The sequence below is a fragment of the Anticarsia gemmatalis genome, chromosome 3 (genome assembly GCF_050436995.1).
Source record: "Anticarsia gemmatalis isolate Benzon Research Colony breed Stoneville strain chromosome 3, ilAntGemm2 primary, whole genome shotgun sequence".
NCBI lineage: Eukaryota > Metazoa > Arthropoda > Insecta > Lepidoptera > Erebidae > Anticarsia > Anticarsia gemmatalis.
In genome coordinates, this window is record NC_134747.1 from 5,278,694 (window position 1) to 5,298,157 (window position 19,464).

The 19,464-nt window shown below is 33.1% G+C and overlaps 3 protein-coding genes across 4 annotated transcripts in view; 1 reads left to right on the plus strand and 2 right to left on the minus strand.

Annotated features, from left to right (window-relative positions):
- The first annotated feature begins 242 nt into the window (after nucleotides 1-242).
- Atg4a (Autophagy-related 4a) lies at nucleotides 243-5,203 on the plus strand. The gene is made up of 9 exons (XM_076135955.1): nucleotides 243-488; nucleotides 565-760; nucleotides 1,335-1,481; nucleotides 1,592-1,671; nucleotides 2,052-2,197; nucleotides 2,577-2,711; nucleotides 3,155-3,253; nucleotides 3,651-3,816; nucleotides 4,114-5,203. The coding sequence occupies exons 1-9, from the start codon at nucleotides 368-370 to the stop codon at nucleotides 4,170-4,172; spliced, it is 1,149 nt and encodes a 382-aa protein (XP_075992070.1). The 5' UTR covers nucleotides 243-367; the 3' UTR covers nucleotides 4,173-5,203.
- Nucleotides 5,204-5,753: 550 nt separating this feature from the next.
- LOC142987293 (protein phosphatase 1L) lies at nucleotides 5,754-9,614 on the minus strand. Its single transcript, XM_076135956.1, has 2 exons — nucleotides 8,456-9,614; nucleotides 5,754-7,924 (listed from the first exon to the last, which is right to left on the minus strand). Exons 1-2 carry the CDS (start codon nucleotides 9,455-9,457, stop codon nucleotides 7,544-7,546), a joined length of 1,383 nt encoding a protein of 460 aa, XP_075992071.1. The 5' UTR covers nucleotides 9,458-9,614; the 3' UTR covers nucleotides 5,754-7,543.
- Nucleotides 9,615-10,534: 920 nt separating this feature from the next.
- The window catches only part of Ziz (dedicator of cytokinesis protein Ziz), a 44,990-nt gene continuing 36,060 nt past the window's right edge, over nucleotides 10,535-19,464 (minus strand). For both annotated transcript variants that reach the window (XM_076135959.1, XM_076135958.1), the window contains exons 30-33: nucleotides 18,518-18,734; nucleotides 17,253-17,418; nucleotides 16,014-16,139; nucleotides 10,535-15,473 (exon numbers count right to left, since the gene is read on the minus strand). In XM_076135959.1, the coding sequence (XP_075992074.1) occupies nucleotides 15,260-15,473; nucleotides 16,014-16,139; nucleotides 17,253-17,418; nucleotides 18,518-18,734 (723 nt within the window). In that variant the 3' untranslated portion in view covers nucleotides 10,535-15,259. The remainder of the gene's footprint in view (nucleotides 15,474-16,013; nucleotides 16,140-17,252; nucleotides 17,419-18,517; nucleotides 18,735-19,464) is intronic.

Here is a 19,464-nt window from a genome sequence, read left to right on the forward strand (position 1 = left end):
ACATTGTATTTTTATGCTGGTGTATAAAATTCTTGTAGTTTAAAAACCGCAACAGTTATTTTCATTATTAATTGTGCTTTTGTCTAATTTGATTGCTGTGCTCAATTAGACACCATATGAATATAATATTAAAGTGCTTCGAATAATTTATTATTCAAGTGATTTCATCATAGTGACTATTTATCTTTTGACTTTGACATTTATGGTTTTTGTTGATATTGGAACGGAGTGAACGATATCACATTTACATTCGTTCATTCATCGTCTTGTGTTTATTTGTTGGAGGTGTATTCGTGTTTATTTTTCACGTACATTTTCAATTTCCTAGGTAATTCACTCAGGGGTAGATACCAAATTATGTTCGAACATGGATGCCGTGTTTGATATATGTTACCTATCCTCCGAGGGTAACAACGTTGAGCCCGATGATATTCCTCAAACAAAGGAAAGTGTATGGGTCTTAGGAAAAAAGTACAGCGCTGTTCAGGGTACGTTCGTTTTTATTTAAGTGTCTTACGTAAATGTAAAAAATTGTATTGATTTCAATATAAATTGTTTGTACAGATTTGGATCGCATTCGCCGTGATATCACGTCGATTATTTGGTGTACGTATAGGAAGGGTTTCATACCTATAGGAGACGAGGGTCTTACTTCTGATAAAGGATGGGGTTGTATGTTGCGATGTGGACAAATGGTACTCGGCGTGGCACTCTCCAGGATTCATCTGTCAGCTGATTGGGTTTGGACTCCAGAAACAAGGTAAATTTAAAAAAAAGTGAGATCTATAGTTTAATCTATTAACACAGACAATTTTTCCATTTTTACTGGTCATTATTTTATCGAGATTTTTTTAATAATAATTTATTTATCTTGTAGAATCTGTGTTTAATAGATGTAGTGCATTCATTGTTATGTACAATGTGCACAATCATCTTATCTATAATAACTGGTTTAGTTGTACTCTATGATTTAATGAGCCCATGATTATGACCTATACACATGCATTGTCCTTATCATAGAGTTGCTTGTAGAGAATTGAATCTAACATGACACAATTATTGTACAATAGAACATAATATTTATGTAATCACTACAATTTATTATTTTCAGGGAAATCAATTTCATGTATTTATTTACCTAGAACTTTTTCTCTGTTATGATTAATTTTTAATTGGATTAAAAACTGCATTATCTAACCTTATTACATTTAAATAATTACCTATGTAAAATGCAATTTTCACTCTCTTAGTTTAAGTTTTTTAAATCAATAGAAATTCTTGGCTTCTGTGATTGAAGTTAGAGTTATTTATGTATGAATTATCAATTGTTGTAGAGATCCAACATATTTGAAGATCATCCAAAGGTTTGAAGAGAGAAAGCAGGCTCCATATTCAATCCACCAGGTGGCATTGATGGGAGCCTCAGAGGGCAAGGAGGTGGGACAATGGTTTGGACCAAATACTGTTGCACAAGTTCTCAAGTAAGTTATTTTGAAATGGCTTTAAATGTGTTTGTACTTAAGTCATATTTGAAATGTGCACTTTTTCTAATAATTAACTTAACCCTTAAAACATTACTTCTATATTTCAGGAAATTAGTTGTTTATGATAAGTGGAGTTCTCTATTTATTCATGTTGCACTGGACAATACTGTTGTGAAAGAAGATATTTGTGAGTATTATAACAGATTTAAATACCAAAGAATTTTGACCATGACCTTGCACAGAATATGTTAAAAAGAATGTGCTAACAATGTGAAATATTCTGTATTTGTATTTCATAATTTGCATTGTTAGTCCTATGCAATGGGGTCCTATGAAATGTGCTCTGTATACAGACAGACAGATAGATAGATAGAGAACATTACCAAATTCCAGGCTACTTCTGTAGATAATCAAAAAGTTACCTAGTAGACGTATTGCACTTTGCCCAACCTGTTGACCATTACAAATAATTATGTTTTTCCAAGCTAGTGTACATGACAAATACTTATGCTTTTCCCTGATATTTGATGCATCATGTTAAGTAATTTATTATGTTTACATTTTCAGTACAACAATGTGTGGTGAACAATGATAGGGGGGATTCTTCCACTACACCGGACAATGTGCCCTCTGACTGGATGCCCCTACTGTTGATAGTACCACTTAGACTCGGCCTTAGTGAAATTAACCCTGTATATATTGATGGATTGAAGGTAAATATCAATTATAATGTTGACTTGTAATTTTAAATAAATATGGTGAAACATAATTAATTAATAGAATGAACAAGATTTTTAGTTATATCTTCAATCTGTCTGGTATGCTATCACAACTAAACTGCTGAATCTTTATTAATTATTACCATTACCATTACTCTTTTCTTCAAAAATCATTCTACTATCATATCTTTCTGTGAATCTGAATCACATGTTCAGCTTAAATTTTTAAATAAATGCATAAAATCTGGGAACTAGTATTTATTTTAAGTACACTATAACAATAGCCTATAACAATTAAATATAATAATTTAATTTCCAGTTACAAAATAATAATAGATAAACACATTTTCAATAAATCTTCCTTTTTTTTCAGATATGTTTCCAGAGTCCTCAATCAATTGGCGTGATAGGCGGGAAGCCTAACCAAGCTCTGTACCTGGTCGGATGTGTAGAAGACGAAGTCATTTACCTGGATCCTCACACTACTCAGAGATCTGGATTAGTTGAGGTAATGTGATAAGTACTTATACTTTTTTATTTCTAACCCATCCCCTAAAGTTTACTCATGACTGGCAGAGATTTGTATAAACATACAAATAATAGACGCAATTTGTATAAACACAACCAGACCAGAAATAACTAACTGTAGATCATTTGGCTATATGTTTAATTCCATGTAAGAATGTAATTGTTTAAACACACGTTTTACGTGTAGTCAAAAAGGATGCCATATGCCCATTTTCTATAGTTGTCGGCAAAATGAAAGGAATAGCATCTTTTATAATGATATTTTTGAAGCTAAACCTCAAATTCCACCAAATATCTTTCCCTAACCAAATGTTAAAAATCATAAAATGTTCTTATTAATATGAATGCCAACAAAACTGAATAGCAGTATTGAATCAGGTGAATCTTTGTTATATTTGTAATGTGTATCTATATGACTTACAGAACAAGTTGACTGATGAACAAAAGGAAATGGACTGCTCATATCACTGTAAATATGCTTCTCGAATACCTATGTTAGCCATGGATCCTTCTGTTGCTGTTGTAAGTATCTCATTATATCATGTTATTTATATTACTAATATAGGTTTATATATGCAGAGGACCAAGACGTTTTGAAGGATAGAAAAGAGGCTTTTGCCCAAAAGTGGGATACAGAAGTAGACTAAGAAATGAGCTTAACTCATTACTGTCACACTGTAAGGCAAGGGTCTCCTCCTGGAATGGCGGAGGGGTTAGGCTTTTGAGTACACCATGCTAGCCAGGTGCAGGTTGGAGACATTGCAATAAAAAAATATTTGAAAAGACTTTAAATTGGTAAACATGACATGCATGAAATATAGTATCGTGATTGAAAAAAATGGCTGAAGCTGTCGCTCAGAACTTGATGTTTTAATACTAATTTGCACTTTTTACTTTAAAAATGCATTTTTCTTTACAGTGTTTTCTGTGTCGAACTAAGAGTGATTTCGAGGAATTGTGTGCAACTATACAGACGAAGTTGATGAATGAAACACAGCCTCTGTTTGAAATTTGTGAGAAGAGACCTTCTCACTGGGGCCCCAGCACTAATGAAATTGATCTACAAAATACTTCCTTATTTACAGGTATACTATGTTTTTCGTCATACTTTTATTACCCATTCAGTAAAAGGTAGTGTTTCTTAACCTGTGATCCTAAGAACCCTAGGTGTCTTATTCATGAACAATTTATTACTCCTCTTGCTACATTGTTTATTAAATTAGTTCAAACACTCACCCACGATGATTGTCTGATGTCTATGCATGTATATGGACTTTGGCTTTCCTCAAGGTATTACCCTTCACAAGTTTCTGAACAGTTAAAGGTATGAAATATTAGAGTATGTATTACTTTAACAAGTCACACATTATTGTCTGTTGCAGAATTTGAAGCTGTAGATAGACAGTTCGACGATTCAGACGACGAGTTCGAGATTCTGTGAGAGTGCCGCAAATTTACGAATAATGCAATTATCACACAAACATTACAATGTAGATAGATTATAATATGAAAACTTAGACTTATGGATATACTCGTACTTACGTACAGTAACATCACTGAAATATGTATTTGTTGTTTAAGTTACCTATATTTTATTCGAAACGATGAATATTGTTTTTATGTATTTGATAGTGCCTACGACTGGAATAGAGTAAGCCGCTACATTATATTTTGCAGTGCCTTTACTATATTATTGTGCAATTTATGTAAATAAAAGTGAACATTTCACACTGATTGACATTCCTATAACAAAATAAATGTGATAATCAGTGCATCTTATAGGCGACTCGTTAGAGTTCATGTATCATCTAGTCATAATTTAGATAGACATGAAATAATAAGCTTGGATAATAAACAAATGTCATGTGGTTGTTAATATTGAGTGACACGGTTATAATGAGCTAATACTAGTGGCTAACATTCTCCTGGAACTTGAAGATGCCCAATAAGTTTTCGTAAAAGAGGTATTAGTTGTGGAATGCTTTAGTGCAAGCAAACGCGTTTTCCAAGAGAGTGCTAGCTACAGTACATAATATACCACCACTTGGGATAATAAATAATTTGTATAAACATTTGTTTGGTCACAAAAAATAGTCACCTGATAAAACATAGCATGAAGTATGTGGCAATTTCTTGTGATCAATATACTTACGTTATGCTGGACTGCAATATATACTTGGTCCAATGTTTTACATTAATTGCATAATAGCTAAATGCTAGTAGTGGGTTTTAGTTATTTCGGAGCCAATTATATGCCATTAGCTGTAATTATATAAGCTCTAGATTTTAAAAAAAAGTATCAGTATAATGTATTTAAACATTGTGTTTTCAAGATTTTTGTAAGGACAAGTAATGTGTTGAAATAACAGTTGTGTTACGTGTCGTAGGATTAACGTTTTTGTTACGAAATTGCAGGCTGGACGTGCAGTCTATCCAAATATTTTTATAAAATTAAAGTTTTAAAAATATTAATTCGTGTTTTTATCCATCCTTTCCATATAGCACAATTAGGTATGACACTATTGTATAAAAATGTAGATAATAATTACCTATTCTGTCATAAATTACCCGTGTCGCATCACACTCTTGACACCTGTATACATAAGAACATGATGATTAGTAAAGTTGAATAATATGAAATAGGCGTTGCTGCGGCGACCTGCCCGAGTTTAGATAAAACAATGTTTGCCAGATCCACTAATTATGTAGGCATATTATACACTTTTGGAAATTAGGAAATGTAAAGAAGTATGTCTCAATTATCTATAAGCCACTACGTCAAGCGCAAACAGTAATAAGTCTCGCGCCAATCAAATTAAACTACCCACACAAAATTAGACTCGAGTTATTAATAGTTTTGTAAAAACAGGAATTGCTCGTTCGTGCGTAATTCACGAATATTTAGTGCGATATCGCGGATATCGTCATCGTTAAAATAATTAACTTGGTGTATACGGCGAACTGTGAAGATTTTGGAGAACATTATACTTCTATTCAGAATTACATTATTAAAATAAAACAGTGGAGTTTACAATACCATTTATTGAAGTATTAGGTACATACAATATTGTTATACTTTGGTAGGTCGTTCTGAGGCAAGCGATATACAACTGGACAAAATAGGTATAAATCTTTGGTCAAGATTTATACAACACATACAAAAATACTACGATTTGTTAAATTCACTACAAAATTATAGGTAACATATAAAGGGTTTAGTTCTATTTATCTAAATATCAGCTCAAGTACCTACTTATTATTACAACAATTGTTATTATGCAAATGTAAAGAAAATTAGAACAGTTTAAGAAAACATTACAAAAATTTTGACAATTTTGGCACCTTATCTATTTATTACAAAATACAGCTGTATTTTATATAACGAACCAATAATATTGTAGGCGTCATGTAGATCAAATAGTTGTATCATTTGGCCCCAACAACGTGAAGTTAAAGATAGAAATGTGCCATAGGCCAATAGGTATACTTTGTAAACAATGTATTTGTACTTAAATCGAACAATTTCGTTTCAAAATTCTGATTGTAGATAGTTTTACAAAAATATTTTGAGAAGATAGATCTGTTAATAAAATCAGGTTTCACCAATGATTTCAGCTAAACAAAAATAGGTTTAACTAGTGATCATTGACTACTGCCTATAATGTATTTAGGATTACGATGAATTTATGAGAGCAGGACAATACATATAAACTAATATGACTAGCACCACTGGCAAATATGAACTCACATCTTATTTTTAAAGTACACAGTAAAACTCAAACTTAATTCAAATGCAGCAATAAATACACCACGGCAGGAGTATCGTGAGTTACTACATATACTACATCACTGTAGTTAGTATCACTTCGTTTCGTTTGGAAAGAAAAGCTTCAGAGATTTTACTAATCATAGCCAACATTTACAGTTAAACTACACCAACAAAAAATAAGAAAATCATTTAAAAATAACACTCCATAGCCTAAAGATGAGATGTGATGTTGTGATTAAGTAGAGGGTCAATCATTATGTACTATCGTTAAAAACAGCAAAGAACACTAATGACATGTGATAAATAAAACACGACTCTTAAAGACCAAACAGTTAAAACTGTATCCACATCACAACCATCCATAAATTCAAAACTTTTAGATTTTCAAAAATATGACGATATACATTATAACATTTAAAAATATAAATGACTCTTGTCTAAGTAATATATCTACTGGACGTAACTATTTACATAATTCTCGTAATCTTAGAGTAACATCAATATACCTGGTGATTGATTCAATTTACACATTTACTATACATTAATTCACAAGACATAAAGAAAAATGAAGTATTATCCAACTCGATGACAACATTAAAAACATTTGATTACATCAAATATGTATAAAATATGAATCACTTGAAATGCAATTTCAAAATTATGAGACCATAATATTATTATGTACAAACATGTTAATCTATTAATAGTAAATATCTATGAAACATGGAAAAATATTATGCATGTATTTATATCGCCATTGAATTGTTATAAGTATGTTACTATGCATCCATACATATATTGTCTTTAAATGACTTTAAAATTCATAATGAGCCATATAGTTAATTAAAACAGGGACACTGCTGCCACTCTCATTAATTTTAGATACCACATAGGATGATGAAATTAAGAAAAAACTTTCATGCACATAATTTTGATATAAGAGTTAGCAAAAACTCTTGAAATATCTAAAACATTTTTTGTAAACCTTTCAAAAATTGGAAGGCTTAAGAATTTCACACACAAAGATATATGACCCCATGGTTTTACTGTGAGGCAGATGCTATTTTATTATTTAAAAAATTTATTACTAAAACTGTGATGTTATCAACAGAGCCTCTGTAATATGCTTGTAGTGTTAAACTCTTAGCTCCAAAATCAGGCTCATCAAGTCTTTCTTTGATAAATTTGACAGCTTCCTCATTAGAAAATGTATCCCACAAGCCATCTGAGGCAAGTACTAGAAACATAGGTTTGTGGTCGTCAAGATTAAATGTAAGAATATCTGGGTCTGCGATTACAAATTTCTTGTCTTTCAGTGGATAGTCTCCCATAGCACGAGAGGTCGCCAATATACCTGCTACTCTCCACACTCCATTAAAAGCAATGTAACCCCCAGCTGCCTCAATTCTTTTTTGTTCACGAACCTGCAAGCAATTACATACCACATTTAATTTACAGACAAAGTAGTAAATGTCTGTTTGAATTTAAATTTACACCTATGTAAGTTGTTGAATATTCATTCAAACTCAAGGCAACCGACCAGTGACTTTTTAAACTTATGTTTATCCAAGAAATAATGATCTGCTGCTCTAATAGTAAAGCAAACAGTCATGAAATCATATGCTTGAGAGTTGTTTTAACTGTTCTTGAAGAGAGGTTGTATAATCTGTATTTCTAAAGGTAGCATGTTTCCGAGTGATTGATTAAAATTTCACACTTCTCAACTAGGTATGTGATAAGATTTTATGTATGACCAAAACATTCAACAATCAACATAGATGTATGACAAGAACACAGTCAACACTTTTATTCTATGTCAAAACAATGAATAGAGTATAATCACATTTATTTGATGATAGTAAACAATACACTTAATGAATGGCCAATTTATAAATATTGTTTGAATAGAATTTAGGATTTGAAACTGACAAAACATAATATACATTGTTATTTACCTGTTGTGGTTTGTGGTCAAATGAAACAGGGATTGCATTCCCGCGAGAATCACACATGACACCCCTTGAGTCTCCTACATTAGCCACTATCAGATGGTTATCTTCCATTATAGCAATGAGAGCAGTGGTTCCAGCAACATTTAAAGACCTCTTTGCAGCCTCCACCAGCAGCCTGTCAGCAGCCAACACTTCATCCGTTAACAACTTGCCAAAGTTAATCTTCCCTTTGTCCATGTAACTTGATAATGGGACAGCAACATTCTTTACAGGTTTAGAAGCTGGTCGCACCTCTCTTGTGATTGGTCGAGCTTTAGACAGTTGTGCTAAAAGTTCAGGATCAGTAATTTCTTTTTTTGATGTATCATCAGCTGTGCTAACAGATTTCTTAAAACTACTTTTTCTATCCACAGAAATAGTGTTGCTGTCTTCCTTTTCTTCCGGACTTTCTCTGAGTGGTGTACTGATAATCTTGCCTTCTTTGAAAGCTTGCAGTTCTACAATCTTATTGTGTAAGTTTTGAATAAGGTGCTCTTTTGCGTAGTTGGCGGCAAATTCTCCTCCGTGACCGTCGAATATAGCAAACAGTGATATGCCAGAGTTGTTGATATTTTCATTGATTATGAACCTGTCTTCCATATGCATTCTTCTGCCTTTAATTGCATACACGGCGCTCAAACCTCCTTTCAACTCCCAGCTCTGTTTATCAGTATCTGACCCTTCTAATAGTTTCATGCGTTGAACTGCACTGATAGGGCTCATTGCCTGTGACAGTCTGCTCAACATAGTGCGACTCCATAGCTCGATTGTTTGCAAATACATAAAAAATATGATTAAACCTAATGTGCACACTACAACTTCGGATCGTAGTAAATAAAGGCGCACCATCTTCCATAAATAGCTCACGGGAGTATCAAACGGAACACTACTTGTGAAACGTGACAAAATTTTCATGAATGATAAATACGTTTGGTATAGTACTCTGTCCTCCAACTCGTCTTCCATGTCCTCGTTATAAAATTGCAAATTACGTGAAAAAAATAACCTTTTTAGAGATCTAACACTCCAAAGTGCACTCAAATAACTCGTTTTGTGTATACCTACATTAAAATCCTATGTGTACTTTTTTCTGACTGCTGCTGTCTTCTTCAGTTGTACATGACACTTGTGTGATCTGTCATTCTATTTGAGAGACACCCATTTGCAATAGATAGTAACCCGTATGTAGCTTAAAATAAGGGTCATTGTTTATCTAAATTTGCCATCTGATAATTGGTCCATAGACGCGATGTTTTATTTTGTAAAATTACAGCCATTCCTACAGACAAACCGTTTTTGTATTAAAGAAATGAAGTCAAGGTCAATAATATTTACGTAGGTATGCATGAAAATCATTGAGAAAGTGTTAATCGATTTTTAAATTATTAGACTTCACATTATTTCGCTTTAGTTCAATAGTTACCTACAGCCAATAACTTACTTTTTAACAATTTAGTCACTAGGACTAATAATATTCAGTGTATGTAGGTACCTACTGTAGCTGATTGCGGGAGAGATCATCCAGTTTGATGTGAATCGAAAATTAAATTATTTTGCTACTTGCGGTAATATTGTTTTCATTTTTGGGGTTCCGTACGCAAAAGGTAAAAATGAGACGCTATGGCTAAGATTTTTCCATTATTTTTCTCTCTGTCTGCCTGTGATCAGACTGTATCTAATGAACCGAGATAGATAGACTTTTGAAATTTTCACAAATGATTCACTAATACTAACTAAATATTTAAATAAAGGGGCTCCCATGCAACAAACATGTTCTTTTTGGTTAATAATAGTGCAGAACCCCTCGTCCGAGTCCAACTTGAACTTGGCCGATTTTTTTGATCTTGATTGATCAATATGCAAATGAGTCTCCTCGATAACATTGTCCCCACAGCCTTCGTTGTTAGATATACATATATAGATATATCTACCTTTATCACTTTTTGATACTTAAGGAATCTGCAAATAGAGTATGTCGTTATGTCACTTCAATTACTAGTTTTAAATAAGGTCTAGGTCTATTTGATTTTAATATTAGGCAGGGGTGAAGAAAAGACAATTGTATTTTTATAAAATGTATTAAAACATGAAATTTAGATTACACTTCAGTAAGATTCAAGAATAAGTCTTGCTCCAATTTTAGAGCGAGTTCGTAACAACCAGTGTTAAAAAAACTCAAGTTACTTGACATTATGGGTTTTTGAAATTACAATACCTATCCACAACAACACAGCCAGATAAAGATCAAATCGAATATAAATTAGTAATTTCCAATTGTCAAACATTCAATAAATAAAACACGTTTTCAAAATGTTAATGCATTCATGATAGGTGTTATTATTGCGATAATGCATTTTTATACAATATCTAGTTTAAAATATCAATCATTTTAATAGTATAAGAAGTAAATTTTGACTACTAGATATTTCACCTACGTATTAATTTAGAAATATGTTATACCATGTCATTTAAGTACTTTTGTAAATGATAACATAGTTTTATAAATAGGTGTGTGTGGCTTGTTACACATATATTCGGTTCGGCATTAATCGGCTTAGCAATTCGGCAATTCCGCCGGCAAAACATGCCAATTGTTTAGATGAATGTTCGGGAAAAGTGCCGCTCGACATCGCCACGCCTGAATGTTTAAAAACGAATTGTGACGATCGAACCCGAAGGAACTACCTGATCGACAAGTGCAGTTTATTTTTAGTAATATCTTTGTTCGATAAATGTTGCCGAAGCAAACGTGCCGACCTAAATATGTGTAGCAATCCTAATGTAAATCGCTGTTACAGTAAATAAGAGTTCAATAAAATATTGGATTATACAATGAATAAAGCAATACAATAATAATTCGAATGAGTATGAGATTATATTAATAATATGTAAGTAAATGAATGTATAATAAATATCGTATGTACCCTTCTCCTAAACTTTTATTATTCAATAAATAAGCAATGGAATGGAGTATTAAGAACGTTTATGTCTTAATTATAGAAAACCTGATAAGAAAAACGCGTCAATAAATTACTGATCGTATTTTTATTGGCCATTAATAGACTTAATCGCCGAGTTAATGTTATTTTTCTTATTAGGCAATGTATAGTAAGAATAATTATAATTAGTATCATTTGATTAACTAGTTAATACCACGGTAATTTTTTGACGTGATACAGACAACAAATTGACAGTTATTATTATTATTATATTAATGATCGAAGCGAAGTGCATTTATTGATTTGATTATTGCAAGCGTGTGTTCTCGTACTGAGTGTACTGCCATATTTTATCTGTATCACGCTGTTATTTTTTTAAATTACAGATACATAAGAGTAAAAAATCCTCATCGATAATGTTATTTGACAAACCATTGATTCTGTGTATTTCACTGTGAGTCGTTTACAGTGATATTTGAGAGTAGTTAGCTATTAACAAGATCTTTTTAAATTCGGGACTGCAATTTGTCCCAAAAGATTTTATTATTCCTACCGTGGTATATAGAAAGTGTATGGTATACCAAAAGTACTACAACTATAAAATGAAGCCTTATACGATAAACAACAAAATAAATTAAACAGACATAAACATGCGTAATAAACTTTGCTTACACAAATTAAAAAACGTACCTAACTGAATATTAAAATTCTGACATAAAAATAAAAAAAAATGTTTGTCTACATCTATTTTCTGTTTTAAGTTTGTGATATACAGATACAAAAAGTCCCAACGACAATGTTCAGGTCCCAATTTAAAAAAATAATTAACAAAAAGGTGGTATGACAAAAAAATGTGTTACAAAGATCACATCTTAATTAGTATTTACTTACAAGACAAGTTACTTCAATACTACGAATGTTAGTATGACATTTACATTAAATAAGAAATAAGGAACTACGATAATAACGACCAATTTTGAAAACCCTATAATAATAATATAGGCAAAAATCACTATCCACTAGCATTCGATAAAGTAATAAACTTTATACGCGCCGCACGCCCGCACTACGTGTTCTAAACTGCAAATTCTAGTATTACCCTTCTAAGTATGAGCTTCTCTTTTCAGAGTTTGGTAGTTGTATTATTTTGGTACTTCTATGGGCTACAAAATTGGTCTTTAGGACATCAAACCGGGACGAAAATCCTTAAATCTAGGGTATGTTAAGCATGGCAATAGCAAACCGATGTTTACTTAATGACTCGTTACTCTTAGGTATTTCTACTGAAGGTATAAATCCTAGCTAGTTTTAAAAGGTATTTGTGCACGTATAAGCCCCAGTAGAACACGATTGTTTAGTCGAATCATGGACTTTGAAATCTCATTTCAACGTTGTTACTAATTTCAACATTATTTTTATGCCAAAAATGATATAAAATTGTTTTGAGGATTCCATTTTTATAGTAGTGAGTTCGAAGATAATAATGAAATCTATGATATACTTAGGTAATATGTATTTCTTATTTCAAACTACACATAGATAATGAACATATGCTCTAAGGTATTGAATAGAATTAGTGATAGTATTACATGTATCTGTATTGTTTAAAGTCGACTAAACAAATCGTTTCGCAAACTGGGTGTATAAACCAGACTACTAAGTAGTCCAGATAAAAAGTTCCTAGTTAATGTAAGAGAGAAATATCAGTCATGGCACGTTAACACAGATTTGTTCAGATCTTTGTAAAAAAATTGATCGGTTGTCTCAGGATGGATTGGTAATTGACTTCACATAAAATCTTATTTTGTTTATGACGATGTTCTCCCTTAAATACATTATTCTTATATATATATATATGTTACTGTAAAAGCCCGAACTGTGGTAAATTCTAAGATTTTCCGGTAAAACCTAAGATTTACCAACTCTCAGTGGTAAAAGTCCGAACAAGCCAGAATTTAAAAACTATGTTACGATATATAAAAAAATCCTCCTTCATAACTATGTTTATAACTATTTCAGGGTATAATTATATACTGTGACATAGTTATAAAGAAGGAGTTTTGGGCATAGCGACATGGGTAGGTTAGGTTAGAAGGCTAAGGTGGGAGCGAGCGAAGCGAAGCTCCCACCTTAGCCTTCGTGGTTATTTTTTTTTAACCACCCAGAAGGAGGAGCCTCGCGAAGCGGGGCTCCGGCGACATCTCGATATCATCAAGTGAATATAGGTAAAAGTTCGAAATAAAAGAATTATTCGGACTTTTACCATTGCGAGTTGGTAAATCTTAGGTTATACCGGAAAATCTTAGGATTTACCACCGTTCGGGCTTTTACAGTAACATATATATATCGAGTTCGCAGTGATTGTGGGCAAATATTATTACTAACTTCTGCCCACGACTTCGTCTGCGTGAAAAGATTTTCCGGGGAACAAGTATTCTATATGTATAATCCATGTTATAAGCTTACATTGTACCAAATTTCATTAAAATTCGTCCATTTGTTTTTTCGTGGAAGAGTAACAAACAAACATCCATCCTCACAAACTTTCGCATTTATAATATTAGTAGGAGTATACGAACATCGTAAATATTCGAGTAGATAGACATAGTAAAGTCTTGAGACAAAATAAAACGGCTTAAAGACTGTTTTGTCGGGTCTTATGTATAGTACTTGAATTAAAATACTATTGTTTTATAAATGAATTATTTAAAGTTGAGATTACTTACTACAAATGCTTGAAGGAGGTATGTTGAACTATTGATAATCGGTATTACTAATAAACATCGCCTAAAATTTAACTATACAGTGTTTCGTCACTTTCAATCAATTTGAAAACTACATATGAGTGAGAAAGACAAAACACGGTAACTAATCAGAGCTTACGTGACGTTCATTAATAAGACAGTAAATGTAAAACTAAACGTGATATTTCGTTACTATTTTGTTCTAGGCAGATTGTTAAAATAAAGTTGTATAATTTCGTCACTCTTTGTCGTTAATTTGTCATGTTATGTTAATATTGGGACTTATCCCAAAATTTGCAGATCGTGAACCTAAGAATTCACAAATCAAGTCAAATTAGTGAATCCTAGGTATGAATTAAGATATGAATTTCTTACAAACAGTAGGTACTCTTTTTGAATAGCCTCTGTATAGTCTAGCCAATAATTTACATTCATCAAAATCAAATTCACTACTGTATGTTGAGATACTTTAGCCACGATAATACCTATCGGATCATCGTTTAGTACATTCATCATCCAAAATCCTAGCGAATATAATTTAATACCTGTAGCGCAATTTTCTACTAGTACCGACTATCGGTAAACAGCTACCTGCAGGCAAATATTGTGCGGAAACCCGAACAGCACCTCTATCGGGTGCTGTAGGAACTAAGATTTGAAGTACAATAGGGGCTTTGACTATTAGTCAAGTCAGCTTCCCTTTATGAATTTTACAAAATGCTTTTTTTTGTATGAAAATACTTGCATACCAATGAGTGATTGATATGTTGTTTCTCTCTGTAATCATTTTCATTTCAACTTTATATTAGAAACTTAACAAAGCATTTGACTTAAACTTATGCTTTATAAAGGCAAGATTTTTTTTTTGAGAAACTACCCTCTATTAATCTCGATTTATGAAAGAAACATACGAAGGTTAAGCTTTCGGAAAATACTTATGTTTTATAAGAGGCAAGATTTTTTTTATGAGAAGTTAGTCAAATACCCTTTATCAAACTTTCGATACTCGATAGCAGCAATTATAGAAAATCGCGCTACTGATCCATGCCTTTTATTATCATATTCGAGGACAAGTTTTGGTCAATTCAGGCATTACTGGACTCTAGTTCGACGCCAGTGACGGTGGTGCTAAGGTTCCCGTTCACGAGGATGTCTTGCAAGGGCTGGCCGAGCATGCCGGATAACGAGTGGCTCAGCTTGTAGTAGTTCGTCTCTAAAGCTTCATGGTACGAAACTTGGTCGGAACTGATCAGTTTGGCGTTCAGTTGCAGCGCTGTGTGGCACACTGTGAGGAATTCCCTGGAAAATTATTGAATTTGTTGTAATAAGAAATAGTGACATTATTATCATTTGCAATTAAAATGAAAAAATAAATTTTGATACAGTTATGATGATTCAAATTTAATTAATTTATATTGTTTTGTTTGTCGTATGGTTAGTGGTCAACCTAGTGTCAAGGTTGTTCAAGCCGCTCGGGAGGCTTTTGACATGGCTTAACGACTGTTACCTTAGTAGACAACAGCCGTGACCGACTTTTTGCGTGCCCTCCGAAGCACGAAGACGCTCAGCTCAAATACCACTTTGCGGTCACCCATCTCTGGAATGACCGCGCCAAGGGTTGCTTAACCCACAGATCGTTTACCGACCGGTGAGCGCAACTGGCTATAGGTGCCTCATTTATGATGCATACATAAAACAACGTATTTTTCCTATAGGGGTGGACAGAGATAAGGCTCGCCACTTGCTACTAACCCTAAAAACTTCTCTTGCTTCGTTCACATCCATACATCTTGTCAACCAGGACCGTCGGTTAGGACTACTGTGCGCTATTTTACTTACTTGAATATAGACTTCAGTTTGTCGACCATATCATCAGCGTACATAGGCGCGAGGGTCGGATCCAAGAAAGCGTTGGCATACGCTAGCGGGCCCGCGTTCACTTGCACGCAGACGCTACCTTGCAACCTGCCAAATATGAGAGTATTTTGAACATACATTTGTAATATTTGCGGATGAAAAGAACTGCAGTTTTAAACACAGTTATTGCAGGCATTCCCCGAGTCGTGGGTACTTTGCAAGCTTGAAGGGATTAGGGCCTAGCTTCTCTTTCAAACCAAAATTTCATCAGTTTATATCCAAAATTTCATCCAAATCGGTTTAGTGATTTATCGATGAGAGATAGATACAGATACATTCGCATTTATAATATTAGTAAGGATTTATGTTAAGTAGAACATCAACACATCCGAGGGGCTGGCGGCGGTTGCAAAGTTCGTGCTCCCTAAACAAAATAAACACAACTATGGAGTTTATCTCTATTATTCATAGACCGCGCGATGGAATATATTTCACAATCATCGTACGAGTTGTAGATTATTCGTCATTCATGTCAATAAACTCTGATAATGATGAACTAGTAAGAAAGTTTTATTACACGTTTGTTAAGGAGGGAAAACACATATTTTTACTCCGTTTAAGAAATACAACAAAAATAAACTTTAAGAACTTTATGGATGAATTAAGAGATAAAATGTTGTATTAAAACTAATTTTCCTTTAATAATCGACATTCATAAGAACATTGTTTAGTTTGATATAATCAATTAACAACCACAACCGGTGTAGAAGTGTATTAATAAAATGATATTAGCATTTTTTAAATGTATTATTGATTTGTTTTTAATTATGTACTGGTTACAAACTTGGCCACGTGCGAATAGATAACAGTCCCATCATTTTTAAATTGACTTGTGGGTCTTACTTGTGGTGACTCTAGTTGTTGGAAAAAAAATTGCCGACGACTGAAGATAAACATGTGTCGTTATCCACAATAACTTTGACCTTGTTAAGTAACCTTGTTTTACTGGGGAAATATGTCTAAATTCTTTGAAATAAAGTTCTTGCAATGATTCAGGTGGTAAAAGAACTCCCACACAGAACAAATATTTCGTTTACTTTGGATCTTAATGTACTTTGCGCAAGTGGAATTAACAATTCCTGCAAAATGAAGAGTGATATGCTCATAAGAAGAACGTTTTACTCTCGTCAAAAAGTTTAAAAGTACGTAATGTCTACAAACCTGAGTTGCAATTTCTTGATATCAGGCGCCTTAGCGTTGACAATCTCGACTAGTTCAGCGACCTGGCTCTCCATCTCCGACATGGCGACCTCTATCGGACTCTTCTCTTCTACTTGTGTGTCTATCACCGGCAATCGACGCTTTACGTACGGGAAACAATATTCCGCTGAAAAAGAAATTAGAACTTTCAATTATATAAGTCATATTTTTGTCCCACAACTTGTGTAGATGATGACATGGAACTGAAAGGGGTTAAGACAGCTTTGACGGCTGATAGAGATAAGTGGAAGAAGAGAACATTTTATTCCGACTCTACATAACGTGGGATAAGGGTAAAACAAGGGAGTAGAACTGAGAAGAGAGCCTCGGCATGCACGGTTTATCTTTATTACAATTATTAATTCTGTGTATTTTAAAAAAAAAGTGGCAGTACCAAATCGGCCATTGTCAGCTGCATAATATGGGTTGCTGATGATTTTATATGCCTCCGACGTATGCGAAACCTTTATAGAAGGCTCTCTACTAATTCGTAAAACTATAGTTCTAGTACTTAATTTTACATAAATATATGGGCAACCTTACATAATAAAAGTTATTATAACAAAAATGTGATAACGTAATATGCGGTACCAGCGTATTTTACAACAATCTTAGAATCAAATCTGCCGTGACGATTTTAAACTAAATAACCGATATATAACTCTAATGTATTTTAAGCTTAAATTACAAAAATTAAAGAATAACAACATATTTTTTTTATAATTAAAATGTTGTTCTAATTTTATAGCTGTCAAGTCATGCTAAAAACAGCACGGAGTGGTCGACAAAACACTGTTACCTGTTCTCAATAGTCCCTGTGACCAGTATCAATTTCAATTAAAATTGTTTATTTATTATATTCAAAGATGTTTAAATTAGGTACTACATTTGCCGCAATCTTCAAATGAAAATAAATTGATACTCAAGTTTACAAATAATAAATAAAATTTACTTGAATGTATTGGTAGTACAAATTTAAATGACAATGTAACTTATCTTGTCATTTAAATACATAAGATTGCAGATTCTGAAGTCTTGAAGGTTTATATCGGTTGGGCAGGGATAATAGGGCAGGGATAATAGGGCAAGAAACTTAGATTAGAAAACATAAAATTAAATCAATAGGTTTCCAAAAAAACCTGATATAACTAACCTGAATACATGAATGTATTATCACAACATTATTAGTCATAACACGTAAGGTTATATTAAATTAATGTTTTTACCAGTAAGATGCGTAAGCCTCAATCGCTGATGATGCACAGGTCCTCGAGCAGCGCCGTCCCTGGTGAAGGGCGTCTCGAACACAAATCGTCGTATATTGTGAGCGCGGTCGAAGGAGCCCTCGCCGCCGCTGGGTACGGGCGACACACCCTCCGGCGCCGCGCGGACCCATGTCACTTGGATGTAGGCTAGCTTGCTTTCTAGCTCTTCACGGTTTACCTGCATAAGTATATCATTATATTATACATACTTAATAATAAGTACTTAATATTATAAATGCGAAAGTAACTCTGTCTGTCTGTTACTCAATCACGCCTAAACTACTGAAGCAATTTGCATGAAATTTGGTATGGAGATATTTTGATACCCGAGAAAGAACATAGGCTACTTTCACCCTGGGAAAATTCAGGTGGCGGTGGAAGTCGCGGTTAAAAGCTAGTTATCTATAATTTAGAGAGGTCAAGAGGCCACTCTGCGAAAATCTGAACTTAATCTGGTCGATCTAAAATCTGAATGCTTGCAATGTAGAAGACCTATCAGTAATTTTTTTTAATGTTGTTTTGTAGTAGGGAATGGAATTCGGCTATTGTTAAATACATACGCATATATTCATATTCTACAGTGAATTTAGTAAGTATAAATACACTGAATTTTTATTATAATAAAATTATTTGAATAATTGACAATGGACAATTTTGTATATTCAATTGTTTTTTTTAACTAATATCCTACATACAATGTGCCTGACAACTGCTAAAACACGGCTCTACATGACATTAGCAAATACTTTAAATACAACATGTGTGAGGAACCGTGATAATTACCGTAAAATGAGCACTGAGATTTTGAAGGCCATTCAGTTTAAAGTAGAAAGAATTAATGATATAATGACGTCAATTACAAAAACATTACTAATACAAGTTATTTAATTTTTCAAGTCAAAATGTCT

Coding starts and splice junctions, on each gene's coding strand:
- LOC142987293 (XM_076135956.1), bottom strand. CDS start 9,457: ATGGAAGACGAGTTGGAGGACAGAGTACTATACCAAACGTATTTATCA. Junction 7,925..8,455: donor TTGACCACAAACCACAACAG/GTAAATAACAAT, acceptor AATTGCTTGCAG/GTTCGTGAACAAAAAAGAAT.
- Atg4a (XM_076135955.1), top strand. CDS start 368: ATGGATGCCGTGTTTGATATATGTTACCTATCCTCCGAGGGTAACAAC. Junction 1,482..1,591: donor ACTGTTGCACAAGTTCTCAA/GTAAGTTATTTT, acceptor TCTATATTTCAG/GAAATTAGTTGTTTATGATA. Junction 3,817..4,113: donor AAATACTTCCTTATTTACAG/GTATACTATGTT, acceptor TGTCTGTTGCAG/AATTTGAAGCTGTAGATAGA.